The sequence below is a fragment of the Camelus ferus genome, chromosome 12 (assembly GCF_009834535.1).
Source record: "Camelus ferus isolate YT-003-E chromosome 12, BCGSAC_Cfer_1.0, whole genome shotgun sequence".
Classification (NCBI taxonomy): Eukaryota; Metazoa; Chordata; class Mammalia; order Artiodactyla; family Camelidae; genus Camelus; species Camelus ferus.
Window position 1 is genome coordinate 31,905,888 of NC_045707.1, and position 20,852 is coordinate 31,926,739.

The 20,852-nt window shown below is 39.5% G+C and overlaps 1 protein-coding gene across 1 annotated transcript in view; it reads left to right on the forward strand.

Moving 5' to 3' along the window:
• Window positions 1-20,852, forward strand: part of SRGAP1 (SLIT-ROBO Rho GTPase activating protein 1) — a 250,031-nt gene that overhangs the window by 125,710 nt on the left and 103,469 nt on the right. The window contains 1 exon segment of the mRNA XM_006192367.3: window positions 2,267-2,429. Coding sequence (XP_006192429.1) covers window positions 2,267-2,429 — 163 coding nt within the window.

Consider the following 20,852-nt stretch of genomic DNA (forward strand, 5'->3'; position numbering starts at 1 on the left):
AAAAAAATCAAGAGAGTCAGACACCTGGTTTGAATACCAGCTCTGCTGTGTGACTTTGGTCAAGTTGCTTAACCTTTCTGAGCCTTGGTTTCCTAAATTACAAGATTTTATGACCATTAAATGAGAAACATGACAAATCTTTGATGTGACTAACAGCTGACATGGGGGTATTCCTCCTCTTCATGAAACAGATGTTCAATCTTTAGGACTGTAACTTTACCAATCTTCTAAGCTGGGCTGTGGAGTCTAGCTCTTACTCAGTTTTGGGGTGCTTGTTGTGTAAGATAATCCTTGGCCTAAAGTTGCCCCTGCGTGGTGGAAAGACCAAGGCTTGGATCAGCCTCCCTGGACTCAGACTCTCTGATGCTAGTTTTGGTCTTGAGCAAATCACTGTGCCTTGCTAAGCTTAAGTTCTCTCATTGGTGGAGGGGATATAAGGCCTCTCTACCTTGAATTGTGGTGGTAAAGATTATGTAGAGTTAAGGTGTGTAGAGTCTTCAGACCAGACACTAGAGAGCAATCACTAACTTTACAGAGCACTTACTGTGGATCTAAGGCATTCTAGTCTGCCTTAAAAAATACATAAATATTAACTCAAACAATTCTCATGATCTTATGACTGTTATTTTACAAATGAAGTAATGGAGGCACAGAGAGGTTTAAATAATTTGGCCAAAATCACGTGGCTGGGAAGTAGCAGCTGTGGGATTTGAACCTGAGCAGGCTCGACCCATATTCCACACCCTTGGCTTGTGTGCTCCCACTGACCTGAGTCAGCACTCAGTAAGTGACAGCTGCCGCTATTATTGTTGTTGTTGTTGTACTGTTACCACTTACTATTAAGGCAATAATAAGTGTTTATTCAATGAATGAAATAATGTTTATTTAATTCTGACCATGGGCAAGGCACTGAGGATACAAACAAGTGTGAAATGTTCTCAAAGAATTTATGGGTTCCCTCAGCATGAAAGAGGCAAATAAAAGTTAGTATAAGGTAGCATTTACCTCTTGGGCTGGGCAGCTGGAGAATGTAATAGAAAGCCTTTCTACTAAAAGGCTTCAATATTCTGCCGTAGAACTACTGCGCCTCGCCCGATGGCTCTGGGAGAAAAGGAGGCTTCTCTGGGCAGAGCTGTAGTTCTTCATGTGCTGGCTGGGAGAATGGGTGGCTTCTCTGAGGGATGCTGGTGCTCAGACCCTCGATCAGGGCTTTCTGCCCCGATAGCCGTTCCTGTTTCTTCTTTCTCTTCTAGAGAAGGATTTGACTTGATACAGTGTTGCATCTTGAATCTGAGGAACTTAAAGGCTGTGAAAGACCTTATTTAATAATTTTTTCCCCTAATTTCATTAATACTCAGAATCGTAAATGCTCATGAATAATAGGAGGATAACGTCTGATAAAATAGCACTTGTGTCCCTGAGTTTTGCCACTGTAGAGTTAGGTTTTAAAGTAAAAAACAAACAAAAAAAAAAAACCCTACTTTTTGTTTTTTTTTTTTAAACCAGTAATATCCCAGTTGGTCACTGCTTTTGTTTGGAGTTTTTCTTTAAGATTTTTTTCATGTCATCTTTTGTGATTTATACCCACTTTATTTTCTCGAATAAAGCAAGGAGCAGTTACAAATCTGAAACAGCGTAATGGGTTTCAAAAGGACAACGGGACAAGTCATAAGCCAGTAAATGTCTTGGCTCTGTTCACAAGCCTTGAGACAATGGCTATAAAGTTCTGATTCCCGGGAACACTTTTGGGGAGGCTGGAGGTTATACATCAAGGGATTAATCAATCATCCTCAAATTTATGTTCCATGGAAAGTGTACCTAGCCAAACCTCTCTTCCAACAACAGACGGGACATTCAAAGCAGGCTTTGTATTCAGTGGCAAACCACAGTCTGTCTCTGAGACAGTAGTCAATAGGTTTTTATGTAAACATAAACTGCTTTCTTCAATGGGGTGTTTAAAGCTGAACGCCTGCCTGAGTGCTATGTATGTGAGGGTCCCGTGGCCCTTGTCGGGAGTGTGGTTTTGACTGGTGTTCTTGGTCCAAGTGTTTTCTTCCAAGCCTGGGGAATGGCTGGCTCGGCGCCACCCCGGCCTGGAGGGCTGCTCTGCTGGCTGTCGAGTGTCTTGCTTTGAGCGATGCCCTGAATAGAAAGAACAGGGACAATGCTGGTCTGTTGTGGCTCCTGATTTGCTTTGGTGACTTCCCTCAGCTGCTTGGGGCGGCTTTGAAATTGATGGTAATTCTCTCTTTTCTTCACTTCTTAGGAAAGACCAGAACTTGTTGTCTCCAGTGAACTGCTGGTATTTGCTTCTGAACCAAGTGAGGAGAGAAAGCAAAGACCATGCCACCTTGAGCGACATCTACCTGAACAATGTGATTATGCGGTTCATGCAGATAAGTGAGGATTCCACCAGGATGTTTAAAAAGGTACACTCCGCCCATCCTGCCAGAGTGTGCATCCCTGTGACCACTTGGCCCACACCCGAGACGGAGGAGGGTCTGGTGCCTTCCTTACGTAATTGTATTCAGTACATATTAGGTTAAAAAAAAAAAAATCAGTCAATGAACAGATATTTTAAAGACACGGGATAAAAAGTTGAACCTGAGCAGGCACACTTCTAGGGTTGTAAATCAGTGAATCTGTGACCTGAACCATAGGAGCAGAATTTTGAAATGAGGTATACTTGCAAATTGCACTTCTGTCCTTAGGAACGGACTTGCCTGCAATTATCAAAAACTCAGACTGGAGAGGAAAAGCCTTAAATTCTGTGTTTTGGGTTCACACACGATCAGACACTGGTGAAGGACAAGGTAACCAGACGTGATGCTCTCTTGGGGAAATGGTATCAGTTTTTTCTCACTCCCACCAAACTAGCAGTGGAGGTTGCAAGAAAGTGACATAGGGCACAGAAAATTCAGTCCCTTACATGCCAGAGAGCTTCCTTCTTCCCAAAACCATTTAAAAAAAAAAAAAAAAGGGAACTGGGCTTTTAAGCCTTCTTCTTGTTACAAGTATCAGCAAGCTCTCAGCAATTATTTTTGTTGTCATTTGGACATTTTTGTTGAGAACAATAACAAAATTGGACCATTTCCTGTGTAGACAGTTCAGCTACTTACCCGGTAAGCTTGGCTTTCGGTTTTTATGTTTATAGGAGAAGGGTTTTCCCCAGCCTCCTCAGCTTCATACTGGTGGTGTTTGGTGCCTGTACCAACACCTGTACTTCTGTTCAGTAAGTAATTATTAGAAAGTGGGGGGAAAACCACCCTGTAGATTAATGACATATTTATGTTTCAAAGGGACCCCTTTAAACAAAGATGTAGTGTTACGCAAGCCAGCTGGAAAACGCCTTAGTCATGTTTGATGTATCCACATAAGAGTTGATTTCTGACCTAGAAATGGAGTTTAGCAAACTCTACAGTTGTCTTTTGCTCTATTAAGTATTAAATAGAAAAAAATTTTTCAAACAGAGGAGATATTTTTAAAATTTGGGAGTAAGAATGTATTAATTAAGAAGTGAGTCAGCAGAGAACTATCATATATATTTTAAAACATAGAGATTTTAAAAAATGGTTGAGGCTGAGTCGTGAAAGTGAAGTAATTTTCTCCTACGTCGGCCCCTTCAGCCAGCACCTCATTTGGTTCAATGGGTTTTTTTGTATCTTTTCTTTTATGAGTAGGAGGTGGTGTTAGGTCTTGGAAAGGCTGCTTCAATGAAATAAAACTAGCCCTCATGCTCAGGAAGGTCACAGTGTATCCAAATTTGTCTGGCGCCAAATGATGCTTCCCAGTCATGGGGATGCTAGCAACCTTTCAGCCGGGGTCTCTGGGACCAGCACCTCCATAGAATTCATTTATTTCTCCATCCAATAAAATGCCAGGCTGGGAAGCAGAGTGAACAGACACGTCCCTGCCTGCAAAGAATCCATTAAAATAGTTAGCAGTTAAGGGAACACACAGCCTGCCTCAGGAACTTGAGGGCTGGAGATCTTAACTTTACTGAGGGGCCAGGAAGTTCTTCCCAGAGGAGGAAGCACCTGAAGTGAGATCTGTAGGAAAAGAAGGTGTCATCAAGCAGATGAGGACAGTGAACTTACTGCAGGGAAAGCAGAAATATGAGATGTTCAGGGAAAGGAAAGAGTTTGATGTGACTGGACCAGGGTTTATATGGGAGTGGGTGATGGGATGTGAGGCTAGAAAGGACGGTCATATACACAGGGACTTTGGATGTCTTGCTAAGACATAAGGATTTGTATTTTGTAAATCAAAGTCAAGGGCTTGATAAAATTGATAGAAACTTAGGGCTGAGAGTCAAATGGATTTGGGTTTGAATCCCAGCTCTTCTGCTTTTGTGATCTTGGGAGATGACTCAGGAGAGCGCTCGCCTCCGTCTGAGGGAGTGAGGAAGGCAGGATGGCAAAGGGGGAAGCCAAGCCTATGGGAGCTCTGGGGCTGCGATGGCCCTTTGGAGTTTGTTTCAAAGGAGGCCTTTGTTTTGCAGACCTTGGACTTGAGCTGCCCTTGGGGAGGGGCTCAGTAATGTTGGGGTGAGGCAGCTCCCACTGAGGGAGGGTAGTTCCCAAGGGTGATTCCCAGAGAGGGATCATCTGTGAGTTTTAACAGCCAGCAGCCAATATCCCCAGTAGTTGGGGGAATAAGTTCTTGGCTCCTGAAAGAGTGTCTGAGGAATGTATAGTGAACACCTCCCCCCCCCCCACGCCTGCTTGCTTGTTACCTAGGAGTTCTCTTCGTATAGATTTTCTGAGACTCAAAAATTATAATCCTTGGAAACTGCCTATTCATAGCAGACTCCTGGTTACTTTGGCATTTAGTGGGGCTAACAGTCTTCTCACGCCTAACTGTTGCTGATCAGCTGGAAAGTTAACAGTCATTACAGTGGCAGGTATCAAATTCTGCCTCCTCAGGCTGACCTAGCAGACGACACACCTCACCTTCCCATGTATACTGTTGCTGGAAAAAGAACGACCAAGAAAGGGGGAGACCAGAGCTTCATGAGGGGCCAGATCAGCTCACGAGGACCCATTTGTCTTCTGCAAGGCTAGGAAGCCAGGACCCATCTCTGTCAAGTCCAGAGAATTTCAGATCCCTTTAGATTAAATAGCAAGAAAGCCTCAAAGTTGAGGCTTTCTTCCTGCCTTTTCTGCCTTTTTTTTTTTTTTTTCAATCACGAAGCCTTCTTCTCCAGCTCTTCTTCCATTATTATGGTTCCATAAGCATATTTTTAATCAGAACAGAAAGAGATGATCAGAGCCGATCTGAGATGACCTTTAGAGCTTCCATGGAGTCCTTAGTGAGCTTACTGCTTGTTCTTCTCAGGAGGAGATTTTGAGACTTCCTCATTTTTCAGAAATATCCCCCTGTCTACATGTATGGACATCCAGATAGATGCTGGGTGCTTGACAGCTTCAGCCTCGTACACAGTGTGTCTTAGTTCAGTCATTGACGAAGGCTCCTTTTACCCAAACTGTTCTAGCAAATAAAGAGTTTGGAGTAGGTAATTCTAGGAATGTTTTTGTTTCCAACTGGATAATAATACTCAGGGAGACAGTTAAAGGAATACCTAATTCCGTGCATAGATGTAAGGAACAACTTCAAGACTTAAATTTTATATTTTTTCAAATTAAAAAAAAATTTAATAATTTTCTCTCTCTCTCTTTCTTTCTTTCTTCTTTAAATTGGAGGTACTGGGGATTAAACCTGGGATCTCGTGCACGTTAAGCACGCACTCTACCACTGAGCTATATCCCCACCCCAAGACTTAAATTTTAATCACATCCGAACCAGTTTTAGAAATAGTTGCCTATGCTTGACAGAGAGTGTTCAACAGGTGGATAACAGGAAGGTTTTTTAAAACAACAGTAATGCCCAATTATTCACAGTTATTTCAGGCTTAGGTCTTAAGAGCTGTAAACGAAGCCTGTTGGTCAGAATAGCACAGTAATTCATCTCTAAGCTTTAACATCAGATATTCTGGGTATGACTTTTGGTTTGGTTCTGTCTCTTGTTATTTTTGCAGAACTGAGAGTATTTGTAAACCTCGTAAGCTTCAGATCAGTTTCGGCACCTATAAAGTAGTTACAATATATTACTTGTCAGATAACTGTATAGAAGATTCATGAGTCATACATGAAAAGCCACTTACCCTGGTGTCTGGATTTAATAAGATCTAACTTTTAGCTATTATCTTTGTTGTTATCCACATTATAAACACTTATTCCATATACACTTGCGGTCGTTATGTAATGTGAGATTATACCAGACATCTCACTAAATGCGTCCTCCTTCTCAGGAGACTGTGTGGCACAACTGTGATTTAGCAGACATACAGGTCATCACGTGTGATTTGCAATATCACAGATCATGAAGTTCCAAACCATGTTTCTAAGCAGACTCAGAAGTGCCCCATCATCCTTGCTCATAGCTGAGTTAAAACTTTGGTTGTCACATTTCAACAGTTAATGGGAAATCGGGGGATGATCCAGCGCATCCCTGTGGCTCTCAGGTCCCCCATGGCTATTTCACATAGACAGTCTCAACTTTGAGGCTTCATTAACTTCATCATTTATTCAACATTAAGAGTTGTTCAATTCCAGACCCTCTGTTAGGGATGGACGATGCAAGCACAGACAGCGTAGAACTCTGCTTTTACTCCCTTAAGTTCTGCTGTTCCATTTCAGGAGGTCAGAAATTGGAGACTCTCTGTACTCAGGGGTTTGTTTCATTATCAGTCCTCACTTCTTTCCCGAAGAACAAGGGGAAATGAGGTGCCTCATGCCCTGTTCTCCAGCCCCGCCTCCTGGAGTGATGAGATTCTGCTGCCTTCTTTCCATTACTCATGCTGAAAGAGAGGGGTCTGCATCTGGTTTGGTGCTCCAGCCAGACAATGTGCAGTTCGTCTGCTGCCCATAAACGTGTAATTAATATCAGCAGTCACTGCTGTAGGAAAGAGCACAGCCGGCTTGCAGGAATCACTTTGTTGAAGCAGTTCATCACATGATCTTATTTACCAATTTTAAGAATGTTAATAGAAGTATGTAGTTTGGAGGAAGCATCCTAAAATGGTAGCATTTGAATATGTTAACTTACCTCTGCATGTTTGAAATGATCTCGAAGTCTGTCATTTCTCCGTGGATTGTTGTCAAATTATTAATGTTTTTAGCCTTTGGCTTGCATGAGTGTGTGCATGAGCATAATTTGTTTTGGTTCCTCACCAAAAATAATGACACACAGTGCTCTACCATGTCCTGGATCTGAGCTGTGCGCCAAAGCACTGTGCTCTGCACCTTCCGCCCGTGGACTGATACACCCCCAGCAGCCGCCCAGTGAACAGGGGTTATAACCTGCACTTCAGGGATGAGGAAACAAAAGGCTCAGATAGAAGTTGCAGAGCCAGGCTGGCTGGCGGGTCTTCTTGTCTTTGCCTGTGTGTCTCAGATAGTTCACAGTTACTCTAATTCTGTTGGTGTTTTTCAGCAGTAATTGAAGATGTTACACAATGTGTAGGTTAGAAACTTCTGAGAACTGGGACACTATGGTTCTTGGCTTTATTCGTTTCGACTGAAAATCCTGAAGATGGCTAGTTCTGGAAGAGGCAGCCAGATCTGTCAGTCACCCAGCTTCTAGGCAGAGATTCAAAGCAGCAGGGACTGGCCGCAAGCCACTGAGAATTACCTCACTTTGGCATAAATGCCATAGGTTATCGGATTCAGATTCACAGGAATTAAATTAACCCACTAGTGGTACTGTTGCTTGTGTGGCCTAATCTGAAAAAGAGGAGAGAGATTACTAGTAAGATTTGGTAATGTGTAGTCATTTTAAAATTTTGATCAAAGCCTATCATATTCTATTTAAATACCCCAGCATGAAAGAAAGCAAAGACATTTCACAGGGGAAAAAAACAAATCCAAACCACTGTGTTTTCAGTGAGACCATTTAAAATAAATTAATATCCAAACAGATGCTTGAAGTTCTAACCTTGTTTTGAAGAAAAAGTCCATAAGTTTTAAAAAATCTGAATACTAGAAATCCATGTATGAAAGAGTCTGTTTCTTTCTGAATATGTATTTATTGTAGAAATTTTAAAAACACTAAAAAATTAAAAATGGAAGTAACAGTTACCCATATTAATACCTCCTACTGTTAATATTTCTAGCTATATCTTTTTAGTATTCATACGTATAAGCACATATGTGTGCTGTACAAACATACACATGCAGTTCACAAAATGAGATTTGAGATTTCATAGCACATAGCTTGGGAACCTGCCCTTTTCATGGAAACTGTTGCTAGCGTTTCCCATGTCTGGAAGTAGTCTTTTAAAACAAGGTACTTCGTACCTGCATAATGTTTCACTATCTGCATGGCCATGTTATCTTCCTGTTGTTGGACATTTTAATCTTTCACGCATCTTTTCATATTTTTCTTATGCTACATTCCTTGAAGTAGAATTATAGGTCAAAGGGTGGCATTAGAATTTCATGCCTTGGATGAAATTTTTACTTTTTGCCCTTCTGGAATGAAAATGGTCCATGGCTGTGATTTACCAGTGAGTAATCTGTCCCCTGAAAAGTAAACTGACTGTTTTATCAGCAGAGAGCTACCATATGTGATTTACTATGCTGATGCAACAGTGGTAAATAATATAACAAGAGGAACTTTTCAAAGCGTTTCAGTGCAGTGTAGCAGAAGAATTAAATGGTATTCTGGTGTCCTTGAGGGACAGCTTCATTATTGATGGGGCCTGGATAAATACGTGAGAACAGTTCAAGCTAACGGTCCTAGCTGGTTCTCTTGAATTTTACTAACCCTAGGGCTGGCTCATTTTTCTAGAAATAAATAAAAGCCAGACTCTGATTTCTTACAGTGATGTACTTTTCTATAATATTTTAGAAACTTTTAAACTTGTGTTTATAAATTGCTTATCAGGAAGGCTGGCACACAGTAAGTGCTTAGTAAACAGCGGTCGTTGGCGCTGCTGTTCCTGCATTTACGTTGTTGCCTTTATCACTTAGTGACCAACAGGATGTGTGTGATTGACCTAGCGATAAATTTAGCAGGTGAGTTACTAGATAAGAGCATTCACCGTTGGTTTAGAAGCTTCATTAAAGACTTTTAAAACAGGACGTTAAGCAGGTGATGTGTGACTCCTTGGAAAGTGATGTAATTTTTGAAAACCTGAGGTCAGCTGAGTTGGACATTTTGTCACAGAGCGTTATATAGTAGTTGAACCCATAATTCATTGAGAATAGTTGTCCAAAAACACTTAACACTTAATTATAAATGGGTATCTCTGCATTACTTTTATTTTCTTTTATTTGCTTATCTGTAATTTCTGATTTTTGTGCAATGAGCGTAATGTATAAGACACAAAGGAAACAATTATTTAGTGTAAACTAAAGCCTTAAAGAAACTTGGCCCCGAGTACACCAGTCAATGTTCATCATTAAGCAGTGGCGGACTGTATCCACCAAGTAATTTCAGCCCTAAGTGCTGTTAATTAATGGAGAATTAGCCTATTCTCCAGGTACATTTGAAAACTGTGCTTTGAATATATACAGTATTAGGATGCTTACAATGAATAGACATAAAATCAAAGAACTTCTGAGCCTGATGGCAGCTTGCACATGGGCTGCAGCCATCTTACCTCCCAGGTTCTCTTTGCAGTGACTAATCAAATAGATAAACAGGAGAGACTGGAACAATCCTTTTAACTTCAAGCAGATTCCGTTACTCCATTACTCACTCTTTTGGCTCCCACCTCACCCTGAGTGAAAATCTACACCCCCCCAGCTTTATTTTTCTCTCTCGCATTTGTCCCTTTCTGATGTATCATATATTTACTCAGTATTTGTTCACTTTCTGTCTCTTCTCAATTTAAATAAAAGTTCCTGAGGGAAGAGAACCTTGTATTGTTCACTGAAACAGTGACTGGCACATAGTAGATACTCTGTAAATATTTATTGAGGGAATAAATAATGAATGCTTACATCTGTATTAGGAACCAGAGATGAGTGTCATCCAGGTAACAGAAATTTCCAGGCATTTCAGCGAGATGCAGTATTCTCAGGGATGGACTTAAGCAACACTGTCACATCCAGTGTGCTTCCCAAGAGAGAGAAACCAGAGGAGAAAGGAGTCATGGGGGATTTTGAGGCCATGTAGAACAATTGAAGCACCGGCTTTCTGGTCGGAGGACTGAAAGGGGGTGTCCCAAGGAACCAAAAAGCGCTAGGCAGATTACAGAGAGGGTGTAGATTAAAAAAGGAGTCTCATAAAGTTCTTTACAAACTCTTAGGCTCACCCCTGAGCTGCACATGCTTGGATCTGATCTTAAGCAGTTTATCTACCAAAGACTGAGAACTGAGCTGAGGGATAAATCACTGCCTGGATTCCAGAGTGGCCACTGGATGGTGCACATGCAGGTCAGACCTAAAGAGTGCTACAAAGCTGTTGGAAATAGAACAGGTATTGAAGCCACAACCCACAGAAGCCTGGTCAGAATTTGCATCTCAAATTCAACCAGGTTGATTTCCTGATAAAACAAAAATATCAACATTCTACATATGGCTTAAGTAAGACCCAGAGTCTCATAACATAATACACAAAATATCGAGAATACAAATTACTCAGCATACAAAGGAACAGGAAAACCTCAACTCACATGGGAGAAGACAGTCAATAAATGGCCAATTCTGAATCACACAAATGGTGGAATTATGTAACAAAGGCTTTTTAAAGCAACCATGATAAAAATGCTCTGAGAAGTAAATGCAGACACTCTTGAAATGAATGAAAAGATAGAAAGTCTCAGGAAAAAAAAAAAAAGATAGAAATAGCTAAATGGAAATTTTAGAACTGAAAAATACAGTAACCAAAATATAAAACTCATTAGAGGTTTCAATAGCAGAATGGAGGTAACAGAGAAGAGAGTCAGATTAATTGCTATTAATCCTAAAGGTGGGTTAATAGAAATTATCCAATCAAAACAACAGAGAGAGAGAAAAAAAAAAAAGATTGGAGAAGAGAACTGATCAGTGGCCTCAGGGATCTTTGGGACAATACCAGAATTTCTGATATTCCTATCCACAGAGTCCCTGAAGGAGAGGAGAGAGTGTGGTGAAAAAAATATTTGAAAGAATAATTATAAGAAAGCTTCCCCAATTTGGCGAATGAAATAAACCTGCACATTCTAGAAGCTCAGCAAAATGCAACCTAGATGAATCCAAAGAAGTCCGTACCCAGACACATCATAATCAAACCGAAAACTACAGACAACGAGACAAAGCATGCCGGAGAAAAATGACATCTTACTGATGGAAGAACAGCAATTAGATTGACTGTAGATTTCTCTACCCACCAAACACCAGTAGCACCGTATTGGTGTGACGACCAGAAGTATCTTCAGATGTTACCAGATGTCCCCTGAAGGGAGAATTGGCCCAAATTGAGAACCATTCATCCAATGTGAGCTTTCCATTTTCCCAGATTTTTTTTTTTTAAAGAAATTTTCCTATTTGGTTTGCTTTTCGATCACAAGGTTTGCAACTCTAGATTAAATTAACAAACATGGAGTAGGTCAAAGGCACCCAATCTCTCATCTCCCATAAAGAGGAGTTAAAAATCATTCAGTACCTTTATTTAGGTTGTTATTTATTAAACATCCTCACTTGAGAAAGTTCATTTTCAAAGAGCCTAAGACACAGAATCCTTACCCATTCTCATCCAAGAAGGAAATTGCGGTCTTAAGAAAAGAACTGATGAGGAGAGAACATTCCTACGATATGCTGAGGTGTCTGCACTCCAGATCAACAGCGTCTAGAGCAACCGGAGAACAGTATTTTGATCGCTAGTCAAGGTTTCTTACCACTTGAAGACTATGCTTAATTTCACGTGGTGGGATTCTAAAAGATTTCCAGCAGCTGCAAGAAATACCATACTGGGGGATATTGCACATGTAGCAAATATTTTAATTAAGAAACACTTGTGATGCCTTGAATAATAGCAACCCCAAAATATGCCGTTGCAAACAGATATTGAATATGGCTCTTAGATTGATTTGAGTGCCTTTTAAATCTCAAAGGGGAAAAAAAAATCTCATTATTAGAGAAGCAGTTAAATGGAAACATACAGAAATTTTACCAGCTGCTTTGTCAGGTCAACCTAGAAACTTAAAAAAATAAAATTAAAATTTGATACTAGATATATGAACTATTTAGATTGAGAAAGCCCAGTTATGTTCAATAATTGATAGTGAATAAATAATATGTACCACTTTTTGAACTTTGATAGTTTCAAGTGAACACAGAACCATAATTGGCTAATGCACTGACTGGCTTGAATAAACACACCCATTAAAATTTCATTTCTTTAGCTCTAAAAATAGAGATTGCAAGGAGCTAATCTTTTATTATTTGACAGGGTCTTATAATTATACTAAACAGTCATGACAAATTCATTGCAACTTTTACTTTTCCTTCTCTTTTTATTTTTTTCTGAAACCTAACTTTACTGAAATCTTTGTTTTCTTTGCCAAAACAGAGTAGACATTCTATTTCATTATTCATTCAACAAACCTTTATTGATTATCATTATGTGACAGGTACAATGATGGGTTCTAAGGTCACAAAAGTAAGACACAAATCTTCAATTAGTACTCCAAAGGGGCTTATAATCTAGTAAGGAAAGGAAGTGCAGAGATAAAAACTACATTGTAAGTTGACAACTGCTCTTACAGAAATAGGACCTCAGCCTAGAAGAGCACAGAGGATTGAGTAAGGCACACTGTCTCGGGCAGTAGAGAAAGGTTTCCCAGAGAGTGGCATTTGAGCAACGTCCTAAACTTAGTAAGTACAGAGAGAACAACAGAGAACAAGGGCCTGGGGTTCTGATCAAGCCCAGCTCATATCTAGGAAATGATGCTACGAGAAGATGATGGTAGATGGCCCAGTCTACGCACCTCTGTAACAGTAGTGAATTGACATTGTAGGCCACCTCTTTTTGGCCTGGACCTAAAGCTTAGGAGCCTAGCCTATAACATGGCAAAACATACAGAGTGGGCTAACAGCTATCTGAGATGTAGAAAGGCAGGTTGGGGGTGGGGGCCACAGGCATGCAAGAATTTAGAGTTTCAGTTTAAGGAATTGGTGTGTTGTTATCTAAGCAAGTAAGGAGGCCAAGAGAGATTTTTGCATTCGAGATATGACATAATCAGCCTTGTTGCTGAAGGATGTTGTGAGGAGTAAACTGGAATGGGAAGAAACTGGCCTTGGGGAAACTAGTAAGGAAGCTGTTGCATCCTTGATGTGGGCAGTGATTTTTGCTCTGTCATGAATTGTGGCCAGAGAGTAGTTCCATACTTGTAATGATATTGTCTTCAAAAAGTTCTCATCTGTGTAGATGAAGAATGAATCGAATGGCTTTTTTTGCTGTTGCTGTTTCATAAAAGATCTGTTGGCAATTTAAAACCAGGACATTGCTATCCAGTCCATCCTAATCAGATTGTAAGTCTTCTGTTCCTATAGCTGATGGCTCTTTAGCCTATTGGAAAAGGAAAAGGAATCTAATGATTATTCCAAGATTCTTGAGCTTACCTTATCTCTGGAGACATGGGTTTGGACTGCCTAATAAGGAACGGATGATTGCAAGCAAATGCAAATCACTGAGAGGTGTGTGTTGCCTCCTCCTCCTCTCAGGGTCTTAGCTTTCACCCCTTATAGTATACAGTGTCCTTAGTGCTGCCAGCTGCAAGACACTGAACAATTATCTGGGAGGCAAGGAGATCATTCGCTCTCATTTCTTTAAACAGTGTCATATAAGAGATAGTTGAAGACACTGGCGATGTTTGGTAGAGAGAAAGTAAGCCTTAGCTAGGACACAGTAGCTGTCTTCACACGTTTGAAGACCTGTCCTGTAGAAGATGGCTGAGATTAACTAGCTCTGCAGGTCTACAAGAGTTAAGACCAATTGGTATGACTTAACTGGGGACAAGTTTCACTTGATCCTAAGAAAGACCTAACGGTTACCGCAGTCTGAGGTCAGCAAGGACTCGCTCAGAATTAGCGTTCTGCTTTCTTGTAGCTTTGCACTATTCCCTGGAATTGGGCTTTAACCCCTTGGTATATAGTACCTCCGACATAAGTCTTCTAGGAAGTAAATCTTGAATTAAGTTGAAGTGACCATATGAGACATAGTGATTTGAAAGTTGACACAAAAAGGCTGTTGTATTACCATTTAGAAAAATGGAGGATGACTTCATGAAATGAACCAAGGATACGATGCGAAGCTGATGAGGGCATCATGACAGCTATGTTTATGTAGTGCGTGGTGGGGGCCAGGCACTCTGTTAAGCACATATCAGTGGATATCTCCTTGAGTCCTCGTAAGAACACTAGGGAATGTATACTGGACTCTTCTCCAGGTTTCAGATGAGGAAATGGCTCAGACAAGTAAAGATATTTAAATAATCTGACCCTAGACCTGTCTTGAAGTGTGGGTTTTTTTTTTTTCCCCTTCCCTGCTTCAAGTAGGCTGTCACCCCATGTGCATTTGCCCACTGGGCACATGTGTTTTCTCAACTTCTCTGGTAATATTCAAGGAACCAAATTCTTGGTGAAAAGGACACTTAGCCCGGGGAATTTAAAATTTTTTTTTCCATTCCTTAAGCTATGTTTTCTTAGATAACATGGTTAATTCTGCAGCCCAATTAACCAGTTGTAGTTCTGAGATGGTACTCTTACTGTTAAGGTAAATCTGTATCTTTAAAGGAAGTTTCTGATTTAGGTTAAATTCTTGAAGATTCATTAGTTTATTAACTTTGGGGGTAGGTCCAAGAGTTATATAGAGATTTCACTTAGTTTAAATTGTTTGAATAAGCATAAATCAGACTGGATTGAAATTGTTTTGTGGAGCGCTCTCACTGAATTGTAAGACCACTTTTTTATGGCACGTATAGAAGGTAGTCATATAAACTGGTAGAATGAATGAGTGAGTGCATGAATGAGTGAACTTTTATCAGTATCTGAAGCATCTCACAGCCTTTTGCTTACTGATTCAATGGATGACTTATGAATGAGCAAGTCTCCTATTTATTTTTGTGAATAGTCCCTGGTTTTTCTTACCACAATGCTATTAAGACGAAGGTCATGGGTTTCCTACACAATGTGGTTTAGTTTGCTTGACCACAGACTATACTCATAACCCCAGCCAACCAGGCCATGGATATAAGCTTTTGGTCACGCTGGAGAGCAGTGTGGCTTAGGATCTTTGCACAGTCACACCTGTCACAGGAGAGAAAGACAGTTGACTTTAGTGATAAATTAGTAGACTCAGGTTCATGCACTAAAGAAGATGTATTATTATGGTAATATGAAGGGATTGTTAATAAAGCTGAGTTAATACATTTTTGTAAAGTTCTACATATTGAAAACTGGTCTGGAGATGTATTTCTGATATTTCTTAATTATATTACAGTCTGAACCAAGTTTCATAACACATTCTGATTTTATAACACATTCTGATTTTAACTGGGTAGGTTTGTTTTACATCAGCTACTGAGAGTTTATGCCTAAGTGATTATTCATCTAGTCACACTGAAATGGTGTCACCATTTTGAGTAGAGAAATAAGCATGCAAAATTGTGTTTCTTGAAGAGTTAAGGTAATGCAAACTGAAATGAGAATAGTGGTTTCATCAGCTTTATTTCCTGTAGGATTTTAAATTTCGGTCTTCATTTTTTTTTAATTGCTGTATAGTTGATTTACAATGTTGTGTTAGTTTCTAATGTACAGCAAAGTGATTCAGTTATGTGTGTGTGCGTGTGTGTTGTGTGTGTGTGTGTGTATACATATATATACTTTTTCATGTTCTTTTCCATTATGGTTTATTACAGGATATTGAATATAGTTCCCTGTCCTATACAGTAGGACTTGTTGTTTATTTTATATACAGTAGTTTATATCCACTAATCCCAAACTCCTCATTTGTCCCTCTCCTCCTTTCCCACATATGAGCTAGGCTTGACTGGAATCCCAGGCTCTCGTCCTTTGCTGTTCTCTGTACTCATGTATAGAAGAATGCATCTCCTCTAATTCCTCTGTATCCCCTTCTTTCCCCTTTGGTAACCATTGTTTCTTTTCTATGATGTGAATCTGTTTTTGTTTTGTAAATAAGTTCATTTGTATCATACTGTAGATTCCACATATGTGATATTATATGATATTTGTCTTTCTCTACCTGGCTTACTTAACTTATATAATAGGTCCATGTTGCTGCAAATAGCATTGTTTCAATCTTTTTTATGGCCGCATAGTATTCCATTGTGTATCTATAGTGCATCTTTTTTATCCATTCATCTGTCAGTGGACATTTAGGTTGCTTCCATGTCTTGGCTATTGTAGATAATGCTGCTGTGAACGTTGGGGTGTGGCTGCACCAATTCACATTCCCACCAACAATGTAGGAGAATTCCCTTTTCTTTATGCCCTCTCCAGCATTTATTATTTGTTTGACTTTTTAATAATGGCTTTTTAATATTCTGACTGGTGTGAGGTGATACCTCAATGTGATTTTGATTTGCATTTCCCTGATAATTCGTGAAGTTGAGCATCTTTCCATGTGCCTATTGGCCATCTATGTTCTTTGGAGAAATGTCTATTTAGGTCTCTGCCCGTGTTTTGATTGGGTTGTTTGGTTTTTTGTTACTGAGTTGTATGAGCTGTTTGTATATTCTGGAAATTAAGCCCTTGTCAGTCACATCGTTTACAAATATTTTCTACCAGTCTATAGGCTGTCTTTTCATTTTGTTTATGGTTTCCTTTGCTGTGCAAGAGTTTATACATTTGATTAGGTCCCATTTGTTTATTTTTGGTTTTATTTCTATTGCCTGGGTAGACTGTCCTAGGAGAACATTGCTAAGATTTATGTCAGAGAATGTTTTGCCTATGTTTTCTTCTAGAAGGTTTATAGTGTCTTGTCTTATATTTAAGTCTTTAAGCCATTTGAGTTTATTTTTGTGTATGGTGTGAGGGAGTGTTCTAACTTCATTGATTTACATGTGGCTGTCCAGTTTTCCCAGCATCACTTGCTGAAGAGACTGCCTTTTTTCCATTGTATATTCTTGCCTCCTTTGTTGAAGATTAATTGACCATAGGTATGTGTTGGTTTATTTCTAGGCTCTCCATTCTGTTCCATTGATTCACATGTCTGTTTTTGTGCCAATACCACACTGCATTGATTACTGTAGCTCTGTAGTATTGTCTGAAGTCTGGGAGGCTTATACGTTCAGCTTTGTTCTTTTTCCTCAGGTTTTTTTTGGCAATTCTGGTCTTTTATGATTCCATATAAATTTTTGGATTACTTGTTCAAGTTCTGTTAAAAAAAAAATGTCACGGGTAATTTGATAGGGATTGTATTAAATCTGAAAATTGCTTTGGGTAGTATGGCCATTTTACCAATATTAATTCTTCTAATCCAAGAGCATGGGATATCTTTCCATTACTTTTTATCATCTTCAATTTCCTTTATCAGTGTTTTATAGTTATGACTGACACAGGTGTACATGCCTCTGTCCCTTTCATATTGTCTGCTCACAGGCTGAATGCAGTTGAATGCCACATTTGCCTGGCTATTACATTAGTTAATGTTATAGAATATGTCCCAGATATTTCCTTTAAGGTTAAGTTTTGTCTTGTTTCAAAATGAAGCTCTAGTTCCCCTGTATCTGTAATTTTTTTTCCCCCGATTTTCTCAACGTTTTCTAGTGATACGGAGTTTGCTCTAAAAGAATATTGATTACTTTTCTTCTTGGGAATGAAGTAGATCATGAGGCTAATTCCATGTGCTGATATTTAGTTGTGATTTAAACACGTACAGAGCCATGTCCTTGGGCAGATGGAAAGGAAATGTGCAGAAACACTATAAATATTATCCAGAGGCTTGCTTCAGGCCATTATGCCCAACGCAGCTTTCTCCAGCAGGCATTTGGCAGGATGCTGTTGCTGCCGTCTTCAGAGTTTACGTGAATCAAGAGAATCTCTTCTGATAAAGACACATGAACATGAGCTTTGGAAATTTAAAAGCGTACACTCTTTGGAAGTAAGGCCTGACCCTTTTAACCAGAATTTACATCCAAAACTCACTGAGCGTGAGACACTAAAATCATTTGAAACCCTCTTATTAAATATTTAATCTGATTTTCCTCCTCCTTTCTCAGTCTCCTTCTGACTCAGCATAGTTAGGATTCCTTGACTGGTCATCATAATAGATTTACTTTAAAAATAACTCTTTGAGAGGCCCGAGGCCCACTGAGTCGGTCATTTGCTCCAACCTCATAGATCACTCCATTGATTGCTCAGTGTGCTCAATTATGGGGTATTCATTAAGCTGTTTGTTCTGCCCTTCTTTCTCCCCTCTCTGGGAGGTTCCAGGGAGCAAGCCTGCTCTCCAGGAATAGAGATCTGGGCCAGGGCCCACTCAGCGTGGTGCTTGTCATGGTACTCCATGTAGGAAGCTGTTTGGGCACATCTGGCTCCTCCATGAGATCGTACCTCTGGAGGACAAAAGCTGTGCCTTCCTTGGCTCTGGGTCCCACTCATTCAGCAAAGGTGTATCGAGCATCTGCAGTGTGCCAGCCACCAGAGCAGGGCTTGGGAATACAAAGATGATGAGGACACAGCCCCTGCTCTCAAAGAAACCCTCAGTTGATAAAGAGAAAAAGAGCATGTGATGAGCGTAATAATAATGAATAGCATCAGTTTAATAGCCCTTGTTAACCGGGTTTTGTATTTAGTGAGGTCCATCCCAATAAAACCCTGTGATATGGAGACCGTTGGCATCTCTGTGTTGCCATTGGAAAAACCACGGTCTCACTGAATTATTTAACTTATGCACAGACAGGGTAGTTTGAAAACAGGCAGTTCAGTTGTAGAGTTTGAACTCTTAACCACTAAATTCTGCAGACTAGAAGCGGTGACAAATGAATGTATTGTAAAATCACAGAGAAAGGAGAGTCTGATTTCTTTCTTTGGGGAACAAGGCAAAGTCCCAAGACAGGTTTCACGGAGTAGCAGGTGGGGTTGTTCCAGGCCAGAGAAGGGAGGGGCACCCAGGCAGAGGGGGTGGCGTGGGAAGGCGGAGGTGTGAACGCAGGACCCGAAAGTGAGCGGCTGAAAGATGTGGCCTGAGATTTGTGGAAGGTGTGATAGGTTAGTGATAGACTTAAGAAATTTGAACTCTATCCTGAAAAAAATATAACAGGCGTTTGATGGAGTTTAATCAGAGAAAGAAAATTAGATCTTTATTTTTTTAAATATTCTAATAACATACAGAAAAACAGATCCAGCCAGAATAGAGAAGGTTGGTGGCTTCTTTTTCAAGGAGAAGTTAAGTCTTGGATGAACCTCGGATTCTGACATGAGTGACACTATTATCCTGGAAGTGATATAAATTCATTATAACCCTTTTAGAGAGTAATCTTCCCATATATAGGAAGGGTCTTAAAAATGTCTATACTTTTATCTGAGTCATTTCATGTCTGGGAATTGGTATTAAGGAAACAACACAAAATGCAAGATATGCCTTTAGAATGGCATTGATGATACTAGTTCAGAGTGCTTAAGACATCCTGGTGACATTGAATGAATGAGTAATTGAGTGATTGGTAGAAAATAGTGGAAACTTTGGAAACCATAATAGAAGAATGGTTAATATACATTCACGGGGTAGTTATGAATCCAATAATAGTAATAATGGTTTCTGAAAACTATATAATTACATGAAAAAAATTTATGGTAACTCAAAAAAAAACAGAGTAGAAAAAGATACTTTGCTCTTACAGAATGATTTTAACTCAGACCTATGTTTAGATAAATGACCTCGAAGGAAATACATTAAAACATAATGGTGGTGGTTTTGCCCATCTGCCATTTTTCCAATATTTTTCATTATACTTAATTTGTGTTTAAAATGGAAAAAGGTAGAAGCTTTGGGACTGCTAAATTTGGACTTACGTTGGAGGGTTCTGAAACATCAGAGTGACAACAAAGAGTAAACAATTAGAAACTGATGTTCAACTCTGGGTTTACACTTTAGGAGACCTTCGATAAATGTCAACTGAATGGAAGTTCTAACCATTTTCCTTGTTTTTAGTCAGAATCCTAGGATCCTACTGTAATACATTAGAAGTTCTACCATCATTTGAACTTATATAGGCCCATATAATGGGGGAGAAAATTCTTCCTTTTCCAACTCCATACAGGTAAGGAGAGTCCCCTCCAAGCAATTTGAGGGGACTCTCCTTACTTGTGCAAAAGTGATTTTAATCAGCCAGTCTCAAATAACATAGAAAATACTTTATTTCAAACATATATCATTTCATAAAGTTATTTTTTCCTTTTCAACAAAGGGGACATTGATTGCTCTCCTTAACACCAGTATCATTTTTCTTACATAGCAACTCTCGGTCCAGGGTCCGTTCTTGCTCTTTTCAAATTTTTAATGAAATACAATCCGGAGGCATATTTAACTGATTGGATTTTGATGGAATTTTGATAATCAAGGTATTTCCTTTTTTTTTTGGATTTTGATTTTTTAATTTGTTAAAAAATCGCCGTTGGTAAATATGTAAACTTCATATTGTTTCTACTTATTTCAGAAGTAAGTCTGGATAATCTTTACCTTATTTTTTCCTTCTAATCCAGATCTTTTCTAATTGAAGGGTTTCAGATGACCAGTTGAGTATGTGTGTGCCACAGAAGATGTGTTTTGGTTTAAGATTGCTTCTTTTGGGGTCCAGGGTCGTATTTAGAAGAAAGGGTTGTTTCTCACTGTCACTATAA